Source organism: Haliotis cracherodii, unplaced genomic scaffold (assembly GCF_022045235.1).
Source record: "Haliotis cracherodii isolate W230 unplaced genomic scaffold, xgHalCrac1.p SCAF_4, whole genome shotgun sequence".
Classification (NCBI taxonomy): Eukaryota; Metazoa; Mollusca; class Gastropoda; order Lepetellida; family Haliotidae; genus Haliotis; species Haliotis cracherodii.
The window spans coordinates 11,188,372-11,205,448 of NW_027266297.1; the positions used below are offsets into that span (position 1 = coordinate 11,188,372).

The 17,077-nt window shown below is 38.4% G+C and overlaps 1 protein-coding gene across 1 annotated transcript; it reads left to right on the top strand.

Moving 5' to 3' along the window:
* Positions 1–1,910: 1,910 nt before the first annotated feature.
* On the top strand, positions 1,911–13,703 carry LOC139478262 (E3 ubiquitin-protein ligase MARCHF4-like). Its single transcript, XM_071260674.1, has 4 exons — positions 1,911–1,999; positions 5,216–5,816; positions 6,303–6,392; positions 10,530–13,703. Exons 2-4 carry the CDS (start codon positions 5,241–5,243, stop codon positions 10,896–10,898), a joined length of 1,035 nt encoding a protein of 344 aa, XP_071116775.1. The 5' UTR covers positions 1,911–1,999; positions 5,216–5,240; the 3' UTR covers positions 10,899–13,703.
* The last annotated feature ends 3,374 nt before the right edge of the window (positions 13,704–17,077 follow it).

Genomic DNA, 17,077 nt, shown 5'->3' on the forward strand with positions numbered 1-17,077 from the left:
AATCTCTGGCATGAAGGCCCCTCCTTGAACCCAACTGGTTGTCACGTAGTCCATGAAGGCAGTCACTCTAGGGCCAGCAGGAGAGTCAGCAATGGCATCAAGCCACACATTATCCACTTTCTCACGAGGTACTAGAGGAAGTGCAGCAGTTCTTCTCACCAGCTTCTTCACCTCCTCATCTTCCTTACAGTCCATCACCAGACCTTCTTTCTACACCCTCCTCCAGATACATTGGGTGAAGTGAAAGAAACACCCTCTAACTAATGTCCCAGGAAATACATCAGTCACGGCATTGTGAGCTGCACGTTCAAAGTCCAACTGAATTGTAAGTGGGGCAAACTCTAGACCTCCTCTACTAGCAAAATCGCATAGGTACTGAAACATGTTGACATAACACTCTTTTGTTCGATTGGACAACAAACAGTAAACTAATGGAAACATATGGCCAAACACCTCAGCATGTAAACAATAAATCTGATCAAACAACTTGGGACAGGCATAAAATATACCATCACAAAATACAATGTCTGCAGTACACAAATGTTCAATATTCTTGTCTGTAGTGAAGATGAGGATGTCGTCACTAACACGGTGTAGGAAATGGTTGCCTCCCTCAGTCTGGTAGTATTAAATTAGGAGTATAATTAAAATGTGGGACACTCATATACAGGTATCGGTAATCGGATTAATTAATTACCCGCTAGAATAGGTGAAATGCACTCAGCTGAAAATGTGGCTCTACCGGCAATAGCCATTTCTGAAATGTGGCTCTCCCGGCTAGACACCGGTAGAATAGGTCTTCAGCAACCCATGCTTGTCGTAAAAGGCGACTATGCTTGCGACTAACGGGGTCGGGTGTTCAGGCTCGCTGACTTGGTTGATGCATGTCATCGATCCCAGTTGCGTGGATCGATGATCATGACATTAATCACTGGATTGTCTGATCCAGACTCAATTATTTACAGACCGCCGTCATGTAGCTGGTATATTGCTAAGTGCACCGTCAAACAACAAACCAACCAACCAATTCAAAAAATCCATTGTTTGGCGTGCAATTACTACTTGTGATTTATCATATTACTGCTTACCATATATATATATATGTATATATATATATATATATATGTATGTATATATGTATGTATGTATGTATATATGTATGTATATATATATATATATATATATACACACACACACACACACACACACACACACACACAAGTAAACAAGTACATTCTACTTTGTGAGTCATTCACACTAAAATAAAATATGAGTAATTAAGCGTGTTTTATTTGATACACGTGTATTTATAAATTTAAATGAGATTGATAAAACGAATTGACTTCAGAACTGTGAAATCAACTGATCAAAATGTGTTCCACCGTACCACCTTGAACTTCCGACATTCGCAGTTCGGTGTAGCATTACTCGCGCTCGTGCAAGCATATATTCACGGAAAACCCCACCAGCAAACATTAATCTTGCTAGACTTGCCGAGGCTCCTCGACTTCATTGCTGAAATTCACCATTGAACGTGAATGTTAGTGGATAGTAATTTCTACATTGACATCATAATATCATATTTATATTATGAAATGTTAATTGCAACATGGTAGTTGGGTGTTAGTCTGTGATTACTAATATTGCACTGTGTTATGAAATGACAAGCGTTCATTCTTATATTGCTGACGTGTGAGAACATTGATTTTTTCCTGTCTTTGTCCATCATACCTTTCTGGAGAAAACATTTTATACGTCTACTGTGTCAGAGGTAGATGATGATAGTGATACAAATTGTTTGTTTTTCAACTAAATTAATGTTTTCAAAATAGCCACGTGCAAGTGTAGGGGCCTGTCGCACTGCGAAATGTGTAAACACTGTGGTCATGTGACCAAGTGCATGGAAACTGGTTGGAACGAGTTGCTGTAGCCGGAATATTCTGGATGAGACAGAGTTAACAGTAGTGTACAAGACGTTGTGACAAGAGACTGAACCACGGTAAGATAAACATTTGGAATCACTTATCTTGCTGAAACCTTGCTTGCTTGTTGCACAAGTCCGGCGACTGGCCCCACGGCGAGAAAAGTGGGTCATTCTCACACCAGCTGATTACTGCGAACACTCGCTGAACGCTATCCGACATTTCACTGCTATTTTCTCGTCAGCATTGATTTCACTGTTTTTTCGTGTACTAAATGCCTGTTTTAACACAACGAACTAAGTGTAGCTAGTCGTTTCCTTTCTATGAAACACGCTTGCTAAATTTACACATTTTGGGCGGATTTCGTTGGTGCGATATGGTATTTTTTCGAATTTAAACGGACGCTTGGTGACAGACGCTACCTTGTGGCTTTGTTGCTGTAAATATTTATTTCTGAACAACCATGGTGAATGGATGTCGAAATGATATTTTCGACGTTTAAAATAGTTTCAAACTAGGATCAAAGGTTAAGAATTGTCATTCATTGGAAAATATACTAATGTGAGATGGTCTTTGTTGATGTGTCAATGTCCAAATAAACATTGGCTATGCGAACCAACTCCTCGTTTACTGTCATTTTGATTTCAAACAAAATATGTGTCTTAGATGTGTTACAGGCCAGGGTACGATGTAGTAAGCAGATTATTAGAAAGGCCATATCAGAGCTCTTTTCTGATGCAACTTTCTCCGTTTCATATCTGTCGACCCCTGCTCCCGAACTTCTAGGACTGCAGAATGAATGCAGCGCATTTTTTTTAGATTTATGTGAAATTTAGTTGAAGTAATGTCTGTAGGGATGTTTGTTGTTGAATTGTGAAATACAGATGTTTTGCATTGTCCGCTATTAGCAATGGTAAACGAACAAAGCTTTGCCACCGTTCGTTGTGGGCCCGGCCGGCTCTCCGTCAGCTGATTCCAGCTGGTTTGAACTAGTACTCTCTCAAAGGGAAGGACTAAACGTTTGGAGTCTCATTGTACTTGCCTAAGTCATGCTACAACCATAGCAACCACGAAGGCGACACATAGACAGAATGCATTTGCGATAGTGGTAGATCATTTTGTTTCTGACAAAAGAATAGTCCATATTGGATTATCTGACGAACTTTGTTGTGAAATGTTGCATACTGTTAGTAGTATGTTTCTATACTGCTTCCAAGAGACGTGAATTAATAAAAGTTATCCACCTTTCATTTGTTGGTGTGGGAATAATTACAAAAATAAAACCATATAGAGACCAAATAATCTTATTTTGAATATTGTTTTTTTTGCCGATTTGAGCTGTTTCAAAGTTTTGTGTGGTTTTGTTGTGAAGCAAATTAATCACATGGGTGTAAAATTGCCAGGGCCTTTTAACCAAGTGTGGTAAGTGGGTGGCTTACTGAGAATGTATAAAATGCTTTTAACAATATTCCAATTATATGGCTGGTGGGTACACTAAATACGTTAAGAATTCCCATGTCATATATTGGACCAAGATCTTCCCTGTGACTAGAAAAATATTTAACCACAAGGCTACCCTAGCACAGTTGTCCTTGAATTTCCGACATCTAACAAGATTATGTGTTGGCTATGAAGAAATATTATGTTAGAATTTAATTATCCTTACATAACTTTTATTTATTGAAAAGAAGAAAATACCAATGTCATGAAAGCAAAATGTATAAACAAATTCCAAATGTACAAGTAAGCGGACAAAGAAATTATATATCTGTTGTCTCCTATTCATAGATGAGTATTTTAAGCATGCATGAGTTGGATTGCACAAGCATGCATGACTTGGGAGGCAGAAGAACTTGAAAAAGCACGGTTCACACATAATAGGAACACTGCATGAGCTGCATCACTGAAAGAGCTGTAGTCAGACTTAAATATAGCAACCCCAGTTTGTGGCCTGGATTCCACCTTCACCTTGCCAGTTACCTGGATCAGCTGATTGCTGTGGACCGCCTATCTTGGCAGTGTTAGTAGAGGCTGTCAGCTAGCTCTCACCAAGTCGTGGTCTGATGTTAGGGATAACCTCCATTTTCTGCGCAGGGGAACTAACAGTTTTTATTCACTCTACTACTGATCAGAAGGTGACTTTTGTTTATATTTCTGTTACTTTGTGTTTTGAACATTATGAATTTATTTGCTGGCTTATCTGTCCTTAAAATGTGAAACAGTCATGTCACTTGAACTTGATTTCGTGGAATTTGGTAAAAGCCATTGCAAATTCCTTTTGGCAATAACAACATTGGTCACCTAGGTCAGTTTTATGTGTCTAACTTTGCATACTATTCCCATGTTTCTGTATGTTCATTTCTTCTTTGTTATATGCATTGGTTTGTACAGGCGCACCAACATTTTGTACACTTGGTCCCTGATTATTTTCTGACCTAAGTTTTGCATTTTAACATATAGATCAGATTTGCCTAACAAAATTCGGTTTTGGTGCTTTACCTTGTTGTTTTATTATAGAGGACTTCAGTTTAAGTTTTCTGAGCGTGATTGCGATGTGTTTGGGTGAGCTGAGCTGCCTGGCTGACCCACTATAGTGCTATTCATAGAGCAAGTTACCAAGGTCAGCCAGAAAGGTTATGACCTGGTCAGTGCCCGTGTGTAGCTAAAACACAGCCATGGCAGCATTAAGAAAGAGAGCTTATGAAAGAGAAGGAGAGTTTAGTTTAATGCTGTTTTGATTTGAAGCTCAGTTACGTGACATTGTGTACTTCAGAAAGGATATTAGATCTCTCCCCATCTGACACAGGACAGTTACATTTGATTAAAGTTAGTGACTTGTATCTCTGTCTGAAAGCAGATAGTCAGGTCTTAATGAAATGTGACAGGATTTTATTTAAAAACATTTTGCAGATTGAATGAAAGTTGATGTAACTATGCTTTGAGGCATTTGCTAGCCACCCTTTTGTTGAGAGGGGGCACGGAGGGCCCAGTCTAAAGCGCCGCAAATTGCTGTGCAGAGTTGCATACCGGGGGCATGGCAGAAATGTAAGATGATGGGTTCAAATCCCGTTTTGCCCCGATTACATTACTAGGTGTGTCAGCACCAAACCCATGCTTGTAGGTTTCACCAAAGTGGTGAACATCTAAGACCTGCATCACTTCGGGCTTGCCTCCAACATCAAGCTGACTAGCTGTGATATAACTCGAATACTGTTCAAAGCTGTGTTAAAAACCAACTCACTCACCCTTTCATTCAGATTTTCATGTCTAAACCTTTTCCTCTCGTTTTGCAGTTCAGAGATCAGTAGTCTTGGCACAATGGCTGACCTAGAAGGCAAGTACATGTGCCATGAAGACAACGGGCAGGCTGAAGAATCTTTGTTGTCAGAATCAAATCAAGACCAATTCTCAGTGGAAACTGAAACAGAAACCCTGCCTCCAGTGGAAGATGGGCAGGAGAATGAACCTGACCACAGGGGTGAGGAGACGGAAGGGGAAACTGAGCCTCTCTGTGATACAGACACTGATTGTACCCACAGCTGCGCCTCAAGCTCACAAGGCTCTCCCCTCCCCTGCAAAAAATTCCTGGCAGAGCAAATGGGCATGGGTAGCCCTGAGAGTTGTATCACCAATCCTGTCATGGAACCATTGCCCCTGAAGAAGTATCTCTCCACGGAACTGGGGTGTGGTGATGAGGACTGTCACAGTTGCCTCTCCAGCAGCAACACGACCCCTCTTCCATACAGGAAGTTCAAACCTCCAGAGTCTGATGCAGGAACTGATCTTCTTCCTGTGTGCCGCATCTGCCAACTTCCTGGAGATGACGATGAAATACTCTTCTCACCATGTCGGTGCTCGGGCTCTCTCAGATATGTGCATTACCATTGTTTGTTGGTGAGTATCATTGCAAACTGTTCCTGTGTTAAAGAATAGTACAGTGTTCAAAATTGGAATGTTAAGAAGTCCTTGTCCAATTATCATAGCCCTTATTCTAATTACATTATGACAGTATTAAAACAAAAAGATTTAAAGGGTCCTTCAATTCAAATACAATGTATAGTACATGCTTGCCGTAAAAGGTGACTATGCTTGTGGTAAGAGGCAGATAACTGGATCGGGTGGGCAGGCTCGCTGTCTTGGTTGATACATGTCATTGTATCTGGAATATTGCTGAGCGCGGCGTTAACAACAAACAAACCTCATATAGTAGCAGAAAACCACATATATCACTAGCTACGATTTATTCCTGGTATGACACTGGTATAGTGACTTATTAATGCATATTGTATTGATCAATAATCTCTTGGAATGTTTGATCTGCATTCAGATTCGATTCCTATTAGCCAGCTCCTAATGTATTTTTCTCTCTACCTTTTTTAGAAATGGATAGAAGTGTGCTCAAGAAAGACGAAGAAACCTCCAAAATGTGAACTCTGCTTTTTCCCCTACATCAGACACAAGAGATTTAAGGTTGGTATCTATTTTTGTCCTCTTTCATCGTTAGTGCATGTTTGTCTTTACATAATTGTGTGAATGCATGCATAACCCTCCAGCGAAGGATCCTTTACATAAACAGGCATTTGTTCAGCTATAAAGAAAGTACTACGCTCTGGCTGTTTGGGAGTCCCAACAGATTTGATTCTGGTTCTTGAAACACTACTTTGTCTGCTAGTATTAGTTGGTGTATCTGTCTGTTAGTAATGACCCTACTTGCAGGGCCATTGTCTCTGTTTTATTAATGTTAATTATAATGTCTAGAACTTGGCAAAAACTGGCACTTGACTGTGGAGTTTGTCACCTTTAAGAGGGAGCAATCAGGATATCACGTAAGGTATTAGGAGGGTAGATTTCATTATCAGGAGCCCGGTTCACCCCGATTATGTTTCTAGGTTTGTCAGCACCATACCTGTGCTCGTGGGTTTCACCGAAGTGGTAAGACCTGCATCACTTCGAACTTTCCTCCCACATTAAGCTGACATACTGTTAAACGCAGCATTAAACCCAACTCACTCACTTATTCATTATCAGGAGGAGACTAGATGATTCTATCACCAAGCTGTCTCAAATAAATAATATGATCTGGAAACATGGCAGTGTCGTTATACATTTCAAATGAATATATTCATGATAACTTTGTCAAGACTAGTGATTTTCAGTCTATTTCCATTTCAAGTCTCTGAAGTAGCAATGACCCTTAGATTTATTGGTGTAAGATAAAGCTGCCAAGATTTTGTTGGGGTGCTACAATTCTATTTGAGGTCTATCAGCGATCGATTCCGCTATATGCATGCTGCACCAGTGTAGGTAAAACATTGCTAGTGCAGGTAACTTTTACTGTCAGGATGCATAAAGTGCAGCAGTAATATTTGATAAAAATGGAAAACTTAATTCTTTTAGAATTGGCTGCAAATCCTTTTGAATCCAGGAATGAAAGTTTATGAAATTAGTGAAATATACAGGAGGTCTGAATGCAGTGAATTTGCAGAACTAATTCTTCACAATTACCACTAGAACAGTCACTCATGAGATTACAATCACATCAAACAGACACTTTGAGACTTCTTTTTTGAGGTTGTTTACTGGATATCACGATGTGAATAGCCATATACAGATTTACCCAAAATAAAATACTGGAGCACATTCTCAAATTTATGTTCTCTTTGAATTTATTTAATATTCAAAATAACTGAAAATACAGTGTTTCAATTTTGATAACTGGTTCAGCCAGTATTTCGGTTGTGCAACCTGATTAATTTACTTGGTTGCATCCGGTGCAGATTGTATGACAGTGGCACTCAATTAGGAGTGTGGGTGGGTTGGTGTAACAGTGGCACCCATTCGTGAATATGGATGGGAACAGTGGCACTCCTAAATGTGTGAGGACAGGTGGAACAGTGTTTGTTTGTTTGTTGTTTAACGCCACACTCAGCAATATCAGATTATGCCTAGTTAACCATCGCTGATTCCTGTAATAGTTTGTTAAGAGTAATCTCTGGCTGGATAATTTTTTGTCAAAATAAATTGGTAAATTAAAGACTGGGGTAAGAAATGGATTTGCAGCCATATGAACCCACCCCATGTTTAAAATGTTGTAAATTTGTGCTGAAAAATGCAGATTAATTGATTTTCAAAGATAAGATGTCTAAGATACCCATCAGCAGGTGTGTGTTATGCGAATTTTGTTCTAATTTTTAAAAGCTTTAAAACAATTTTTTTTTTTTTTATAAAACCGTGTAAAAGTATTCTTTGAGTGCTGACTAAGGGCCAGTACACAGTTCATGTTTTACAGGCGCTTAAGATATTTTAAACTGAAACTGAGAGGTATAGCTTCTTTTGCCCCTCTGTTTATAATAGGTTGAAAAAATATATTTCTCACCAGACGTAATAATTTCAGTTTCCTATTCTAAGTCAGTCATTATGTGAACATTACTGCCCATGGCACCACAGGCAAGCAGCTATTTCAGACATGGCCTTTGCCCTTAACTGCCAGCCATGTGACCTCTCCATTCCTACAATGTTGATGATTAAGTGATCTGCACATAGTAGACAGGGATACTATTTGTGAGTGGTTAGATAGTAAGGCTTATCAACGATTAATGTATTGTAACTGTTAACTGTGTCAATTATAAAAATATATAGATGTTTGTTTTTAATGAACATTGATATGCAAAAATCGCTGGTTAAAGAAGTGGAAACCCCTGTGAATGTAGCCAGGATCCCAGTTTTGTAGTTTGGGACAGAGATTCTATAGAATTTGTACAGAAATGAATATGGATATATATATATGTTTGATCTGCTTGAATCTGGTGTCGAGTCTGTGCCAGCCAGTGTAAAAAGGGTTAATCAAGTAATGGACACACACAAATGCATTTGGTTTAAATATTCCAGGGACTTGCTGAATGAAGGGACATGTTTCTGTAATGAGATCCTGGCTGGAGGGTTGTGTTGCTTGTGTCAGTATGTTGTCCTCGAGTTACACATTGTTGTCCTAACATTACTTAGTCATTGAATTCCTACCATACTGACTCTCCTGTCATGGTCAGTACGTATTGCCAGTGAATCTTGTAATAGTTTTCTAAAGAGTTTAGTTTTTCTTTGATGAAATAAAGACTTGAATTAAGATTAGTGACTTTTGGAATATGGTCAAAACAAGAACCTTTTCTTTCTTACGGCAATATGTATGATTGTGTTTGTGAGTGTTCTCCAATCAAGGTCTCCTCTGATTTGCACAGTGGTATTTCATTGCTAGACAGTTTTGACCTAACAATCGTAAATGGTCTATTCCGAAACAACACTATTATCATGTTTATAGTATCTTAAAGAAGTTGTCCAAAAAATTGTCACCAGACTACTTGTAAGAAATGCCTATCAAACAAATTTTTACACTGAAGAATGATTTGAAAGGCATTTTTGTAGAAGGATTGATTTGTGATTAAAGCTGCAACAGCAAGACAAATCATTGGTTATTCATTAATTGTATTACTATTGTAGTTTATGGAAGTGGTAACCACTCTCATGTGATTCCATTTGGTTAAAAAACTACAACTTTATTTTCTTTTTGTGTATGGTATTCAGGCAATTTTGGCAACGTAGGCAATACCAGTTATATCACTTCTGTAATTTATTCATATGCTATTATGTACAGCTGTGTAATATGGAGAGAACTTGATTGATATTGTCTTTATTGCATCCTTTATTCTAGAATCAGTTGGAACCACTATTAAGCAACAGTTGTCACAAATGCATGTGATAAATATTCATAGTATGATTTATTAGCCAAGAAAATCCTGCTGTTATGTCACAGGTTTAGAATTAATTCAAAGGAAAAGGCAAATGCATTGAGAGACATAAAGTGGTGGCAGACTGCACCCACATAAGCTCATGCACAGTAAATTTTGAGAATAGTTATGCAGGATCTAATAGCATAAATTATTATTGTTCCAGTGTCACAATTATCAGTTGTTATGAATGTTAATATCATATGTTTTCATCAGAAAGTAAAAAAAAGAGTTGATTTATTGCAACTGAATGAGAGAAAAAGTCATATAGTTAGAATCATAAACATGAAACTTGTTTAACATGAAAAAAATATTTAGTGTTAAAATAATGATATGTTTAGTGGTTATATTGCTATCTTATTTCAGGTGTCATTTTTGGAAAGTGGGGTTTTTATGATGTTGCTAACGATGTTGCTAATGCCTTCTTCCTTTGCAGCCTTTGTTTTCAACTTGTGCATGTGAGCTATTGGCCAAATCGGGCAGCGTGCTCGCCATTGTTGGCTGTCAACACATTTGTGGACGCTTCACAAGGTCCACTCATGTGCATGTGCCCGGCTCAATTCTTAAAATATTTTATATTTTTTCAGCTGGGTGTTGGAGGATGAAAATCGGGTCCACTGCTGATTAAGACAATATCGAATGAGAAAGGTTGAATGAAAGCAGTGCTTAAGCGAAAGAGGACCCACAACAGTGACCCTGATCCAGATCCTGGTATATTGTATATTGCAGGTAGTTTTCTACTTTTCTTTCATGCCTTGTTGTTTAGTTACATCCCCATTACCGTGTCAACATGTTCTGAGATTAATTATCATGTGTTTGTTTCTTCCAGTTCCATCACTGGCGTCTTCCCAAGGTCAGCAGAAGGGACAAATGTCTTCACACAGCGTTCCTGTTCAACCTGATAATCATGATCGGATGTGCAGTGGCCACTGTTCTCTGTTTCCTCTCTGATAAAGGACAGATCACGAACTTGCCCAAGAACAAAGTGGAACTGACTTCGGAGGAAGTAATAACACTAGCATGTGGCGTTTTCTTCTTTGTGTCATTCTTCATTGCCATGACCGTTGAGATCAAAGCAAAGCACACTGTGTACAAACTCTTCATCAAGTTCCTCACTCAGAACACAGAATGGCAGATTGAACCCTATGACCGCTCAAAGGATCCTATGTACAACATCCACCCTTCTCACAATGTGTGATGATGATGATGATGATGATGATGAAAAACACTTTGATTTTGTGGATGTGGAACAATGACATTTGTCAGTGTGCATGACTTTCTTCAAAATGGCTCGGCTGAACTCTCACTCAGCTTTTGCTGTGTCATACAGCACACTAGTTCACTTTCAGTAAGCTTGTGGTTAATTTACACTGAACACAAACATAAGGAGAAATCTAAAGACTGTACTGTCACTTAGACCACCAAAGGATGAAGGTGCAATGTTAGGTCTGTGTGAGTGCATCCTGCAGCAGTGTGTGAAATGATTTGCATTTCCAGGTGTTTACAGATGTGTGCATTGTCAAGTCTGCTGTTGGATCATTATGTCCTTTGCAGGTTCTCGTTAGTGATGTTATGGTATCTCTTGTTCAAAGTTGTCATTTCCCTGATCCCTCTATTAGTATTCAATTTATCTGACAACTGTGAACAAATTACCATCAGAATATTAAACACACTGACTTTGGAATCATTTCATAATGCTGTTAGGAAAAGCTTACGAGAAATATTGAAATCCAATCACTATTCTCTTTTCAAGCAACTAAAAAATCTATTTATATTTTTTATTTCTTACAATTGAGTTGAATTAGTCACTCACTGTTTTCAGTTCTTGAAAATTTTAATCCTTGAGTGTGTTTTCTAGCAGTGCAGTTATCCACTATCGGTTGATAATTAGTGCATTATAAATCTAATCATGAGCAAATAAATCTTCTTGTTTTGCTTCTTAGATATCAGGTAAGACAGTCTTGTATGTTTAAACTTTTGAAAAATGAATTTTTTAATTTTTTTCTGTGATAAATCCTTATATGTCAATAGAGATGAATTTATAACTAAAATATTGTATTATTTAAGCTGCTCTTGCCATTGGTATTTTGCTTAAGTTATATTCATCAGGTTTGAGGGAAAGTCCTCTGAGACACTTATTTGTTTATGAGATTTTATTTTTTGAAATATTACTGGTACATTTTATCAATGTCTTGGCTGAAGCCTGTTCAAACTATCAGTATTATGTTTGTTGTGCAAGCATTTAACAAGAACAGTTCCCATGACCACATGGTAGTCTGTATCATGACTTCATAACATACTTTGTAAGGATAAGTAATGTGTCTTTCAAAAGGTGCAGTTTCACAGAGCAATCTTAGTGCTAAGACAGTCTTAGCCCTTCGAATGCTCGGTTGAACTGTTCCTAGCAAGACACAGATATGAATATAAAAGACTATTCTAGGGGACATGTAAATTATTCAAAACATTCAATTTGTTTCTGAGAGCACTGCCAATTATTTGTTATAAAAATATCTCATCACATATCCTTCACATGAAGACAAATGTGACACAGAAGCATTTTCTTGGAAGGGTTAGACACAATTCCACGTTTATACTCAACAATAAGGGTAAATAAATACCTTGTCACATGATCGGCAAAGACATGGTGACATGTTGTATGTAAACTGTAGCAGATACAGTGATAGACCTAATGCTTGCATGGTTGGTAGTTTGAAGAACATAGATGTTTTAATGTGAGCAAGAAAAGAACAAATTGCTAATACAAGTATCATATCAAGCAGCAGTAAATATTGACCAACACATTTCTTACCTGTAAATTGCATCCCCATATCATTATGATAGACCTAATAAAAACAAAGGTGTTTCTGATTACCTGAATTTAAAAAACTAGTAGCCGTTTGGTTTGTTTGCTTAATTTCTTGCAAGATAGTATAGCTGAAGTCAAGGATACAAATTTGTGTCACAAATTTTACATATGTTTCAATATTGTAGGCACGCAACAGTATGATCAGTCTCGTGAAATTAATGGCATCTAAAGATATTTTTTTCAACCAGAGTATCTTGTAAGTGAAGTTTCCTCCATGGGATATACAATCATTAGATCTATGCAACCCTAGCATGGCGGTGGTTAGAGCTTACAGCTTGATCTCACTTCACTGCGACGCTGTCAGCTCACCTTTGCACCTTGGTTACTTTAATAATATAAATACCGTACCTGAATATCATTGTAAAAAATATTGTCTTCGCGGGGTTGTATGTCCATTGGCAGTTTGAATCTTCACCCGTTTTGGTGTTAACTGGATTTTCATTGATCCTGATATTGACCTGATCATCCATTAGCCCACCATCTCATAAATAGCTCCAACTCCAGTTCACCTCCAGCGCAAGGTTCCTATACTCATCAGAAAGTCAACCATTGACTCCATGCTCATACTACAATCATGAATATTATCAGAACTCTGTACAGGGGCTTATATCAGGGGAGACAGACAGATGCTGTTGAGATATGATGGTGAATGCCATTTACACAGATACTTGAATTTAGAAAGAGAATTTATCATATACAGCCTGAGATGTGATGCTATACATTTTGTATACCATAGGGAATGCCAGGTGCTATCAGCCATTTGAATACTATACTGCACCTTTTCAGTGTAGTTTTGAATTTATATGTTAATTCATAATGTAATATTTTCATATGTTTCTTTGAAATGACCAAGTGTTAATATTGGTATTGATCATTTGTACAAATCCACTTTATGAGACTGGCTGCATGTTAGACTACTTACGCTGTGAATGGTAACCATGTTGGTTAGGGAGTGAGGCTGGGTCAGAGATGCATGTCAGTAATTTGTTCATTACTAAGTGATATGTATTAATATTTAAAGTAATCCAAGTACTGAGTTTGTGTTTAAATTTAGTGCTGTGAGAGAAATATATTGCCATTGTACGAAACATTATTTAAATCTTTATATATATTCTTTCTATTTTTAATAAAATGTCATCATATGATTCAGACTTGTCAAATTATTAAGTGTTAGGAGTGAAGTATTCATCTCCATGGTCAGTGCTATTAGGTCAGTAGGTATCATGTAGAAACTATCTTAAACTAGTCATAGGAGCGATGATGTAGCACTGTGGAAAGTGTGCCTGGGTGGCTTTGTACAAAGTGATCTTAGCGCTAAGGTGATCGTAACTCCCATACCTTAACATAGACTTACGACAGTCGTAGCGCTAAGATTGTTCTGTACAACAGGGCCCAGGTATGTTGTGCAGTACAAGGTCCTATTCCCAACATTATGATCACAAAGGCAATCTTAGAACTCATTCATATGTTATTGATGGCAGATATCCAAACATTGTGTCCCCTCTTAAAGATCAGATCTTGATCTGAAATCAAATTGATTACTCTTGATATTATTTATCATTTCACTCACAGGTAGAATACTATCTTCAAGGTAGTATATATCTAGATATGAGCTTTCATTTCATCAGGGCATGGGTCTAGACTTTATGCCACTAAAACACAGGGCACTGTACCAAGTTTTGTCAGTACCTTGTGTTGGGAGATATATTTAATCAGGGTGTGCAGCCGAGTGGTATTCATTCCACTTTGACATGTTTAGGCCATGTGTTACATGAAGTCTTCTAGCCTGTTAATGTTACTTGATCACTATCTTTAGCGGGAATTGATGTTGGAGATGCTGCTGATCCCGTTTGGTACAGGGAGTGAGTGAGTGAATATTGCTTAACGCCGCATCAGCGATTTTGCAGCTATTCGCGGCCTTGGTACGGGGATCCGGGTATCTACTAAGGGATCTTGGTTTCTACTCAGAGGGTATACAGGACTTTGCACAGTGGTTAGCTGGATTCAAGTAAAATTGTATTTGTTATGCAGATCCAACATTTAAAAAAGTACTAAACATATTTTTTCAGTAATTTAACTTCAAATCACACATTTTTGTCAATGGAGATTAGTGTAAAGTAGTATTGTGGATTCAGTGGTCAGCCATGAGACTACAGAGTGTCAAGTTAGATGGTGTTTGGGATTCAGGGGAGGGTAGGGTTGGCACCCTCAGTGGAGAGTGTTTGATACAGCGGAACCCTCTGCAGTGTGGTCCTCTAGCAGGGGGCCATATGCACTGCTGGCGTTTACTGTGTTGACACTCTTGCAATGAGCATGGTACTTATGAACTGGGAACAAGTGTTTTCATGTGCAGTTTAGGAAAAGACAAGACCACTGTCTCCCATCAGTTTGCCTGTGACAATTTCCTTATCTCTATAGCTCGATCTCTGTAATAATGGTAAACGTAATTGAATTTGAGTTAGCAGACATTATGGCGTTCGAAGGACTGAATTTGCTGGAACAGTGGAAGTAAGAGGCTTTCCTTCGGTTTCTATGAATTTGCCTGTACGAAATTTGGTAAAAAAATTCTAAAAAGGAAAAAAAAATGTCTCGTTTGTAGGATAAGCAACAGACAACATCAGATTAAAACTATATAAATAGAATGGAATTGTCTACAAGCTAAGCGGATTGTTTGAGCGCCACGGGGTACAAAGAACCCTATCACTTGCAAGCCGGTTGCCGTGCAGCCGTATTCAGGGCCCGGATGCCGTGTTGACGTAAGCAACTATAAATAGATACAGTTAGTTCCCCGGCATTGTGAGATCAATAAACCCGATGACATCCGCCAACAAACTGCTTTCACACTTGTCACTGGTGATGTAATATTCTAGGTATGCCATATTTATCAATGGTAGGCAGGTGTATTAATCCTTTACAACCGAAGGCTCGCTGATGCATAAATAGTGACACATTAATGGCGGTTGTTCGTGTAATCGAAAATCTAATGTGTTTTTCTTTATTTTATTCTGAGGTAATACGTTTGAAATATATGTTCATATGTATATCCAGGAGGTAATGTAGCAAAATAAGATAACGAAGTTTTTTCATAAAATACCAACAAAGATTACATATCTTGCAACACATTTGAAGATATTGCGTAATTTGCAATTCACTGGCATCAGTGAAAAATGTGTTAACACATTATGCCCGCTCTGTGTTAGCTGGTGTTGATTGGACAGAAATTGTGTAAAAGAATAATTAACAGAGCAAGGCATCGTTACCACATCAATACCATTTGGTTAAACTAAGTAGGCGAAAGACGTATTGCATCATAACATGACATGTTTTGCCCCCTTCAAAGGCGATGCTTGTCGGCATGTAGACAGATGTTTATATTAAATTATAAACTACTGGGTCTCCATTTCCGACAGACTATGTTTATTTGTTTGTTTGTTGTTTAACGCCGCACTCAGCAACATACCAGCTAAGTGACGGTGGTCTGTAAATAATCAAATCTGGACCAGACAATCCAGTGATTGAACGCCCTGAGCACCGATCTCGGAGTTAGTCGCCCCATACGACAAGTATGGGTTGCTGGAGACCTAGAATATGAGTAACTATGCAGGTACCATCTGAAGGAACAAACCAATTAAGTAGATGCATTTCCTTTGTCAGGAAGAATAATATTACATAAAATAATGAAAAACCTTAGCACCATGTAACACCAGGCCTTCTGGTTGTGTTTACCTGAAGCCACCGCTGCCTTGACCGCGATTGAGCGGGGCATCTCTGTTTGCATATTGCCGTGACACGTGGATTCCTTTGACTGGTGCCCGTCTACAAGAAAGAGCTGTTCGGGCGCAGGCGGTCGTTGTGCCAAGCAGGAGAACCGGTATACAAATCTTTGGCCACGGCATGTATTGGAAGGATCAGGTGATGTTAAACCTTGGGAGGAGGGTCTTGACACCAACTAAATGACAATGTGTGACTTAAGTTCGTCTTCGGTTTAAAAAATATATGTCAATTCGCATGTATAGTAGGAAAGAGGTAATTCACGTGGGCATGTTATTATGTTGGTTGAAAACAACCCAGAAAGTCTTAACCCAAACTGCATTAACGTTCTACACCGAAGATAAAAATAGTCTACTTGGTCAATCGAGCTGTCTGCATGTGATGACGTACTACATGTAACGTATTCTGTGTCAATCAGTAAGCTACAGGACCATATCGATCAAGCAATAACATTAGCGTACGTATATATAGTGTCGTTGCTCAGAGGTCACTGTGTGTGGGTGGTTGAATACGCTTTCTATGAAGATTTCAAAGGGCGCAATGCGGCTCTTGCTCAAAAGTTGTTTGATCAAGGCTACAACAGACAAGGCCTCGACAAAGCTTTCAAAAAGTTCTATGGTAGACATGTGGAGTGCATTTCCAAATTTGACGCACGCGTCAGGGATAGAAATGATGTCCGATGCAATTGTCTATTTTGTCTTGTTCCATATGTTCCCGTGTTTTTTTTCAGAAGAAGAATT

Coding starts and splice junctions, on each gene's coding strand:
- LOC139478262 (XM_071260674.1), top strand. CDS start 5,241: ATGGCTGACCTAGAAGGCAAGTACATGTGCCATGAAGACAACGGGCAG. Junction 5,817..6,302: donor TGCATTACCATTGTTTGTTG/GTGAGTATCATT, acceptor TACCTTTTTTAG/AAATGGATAGAAGTGTGCTC. Junction 6,393..10,529: donor TCAGACACAAGAGATTTAAG/GTTGGTATCTAT, acceptor TGTTTCTTCCAG/TTCCATCACTGGCGTCTTCC.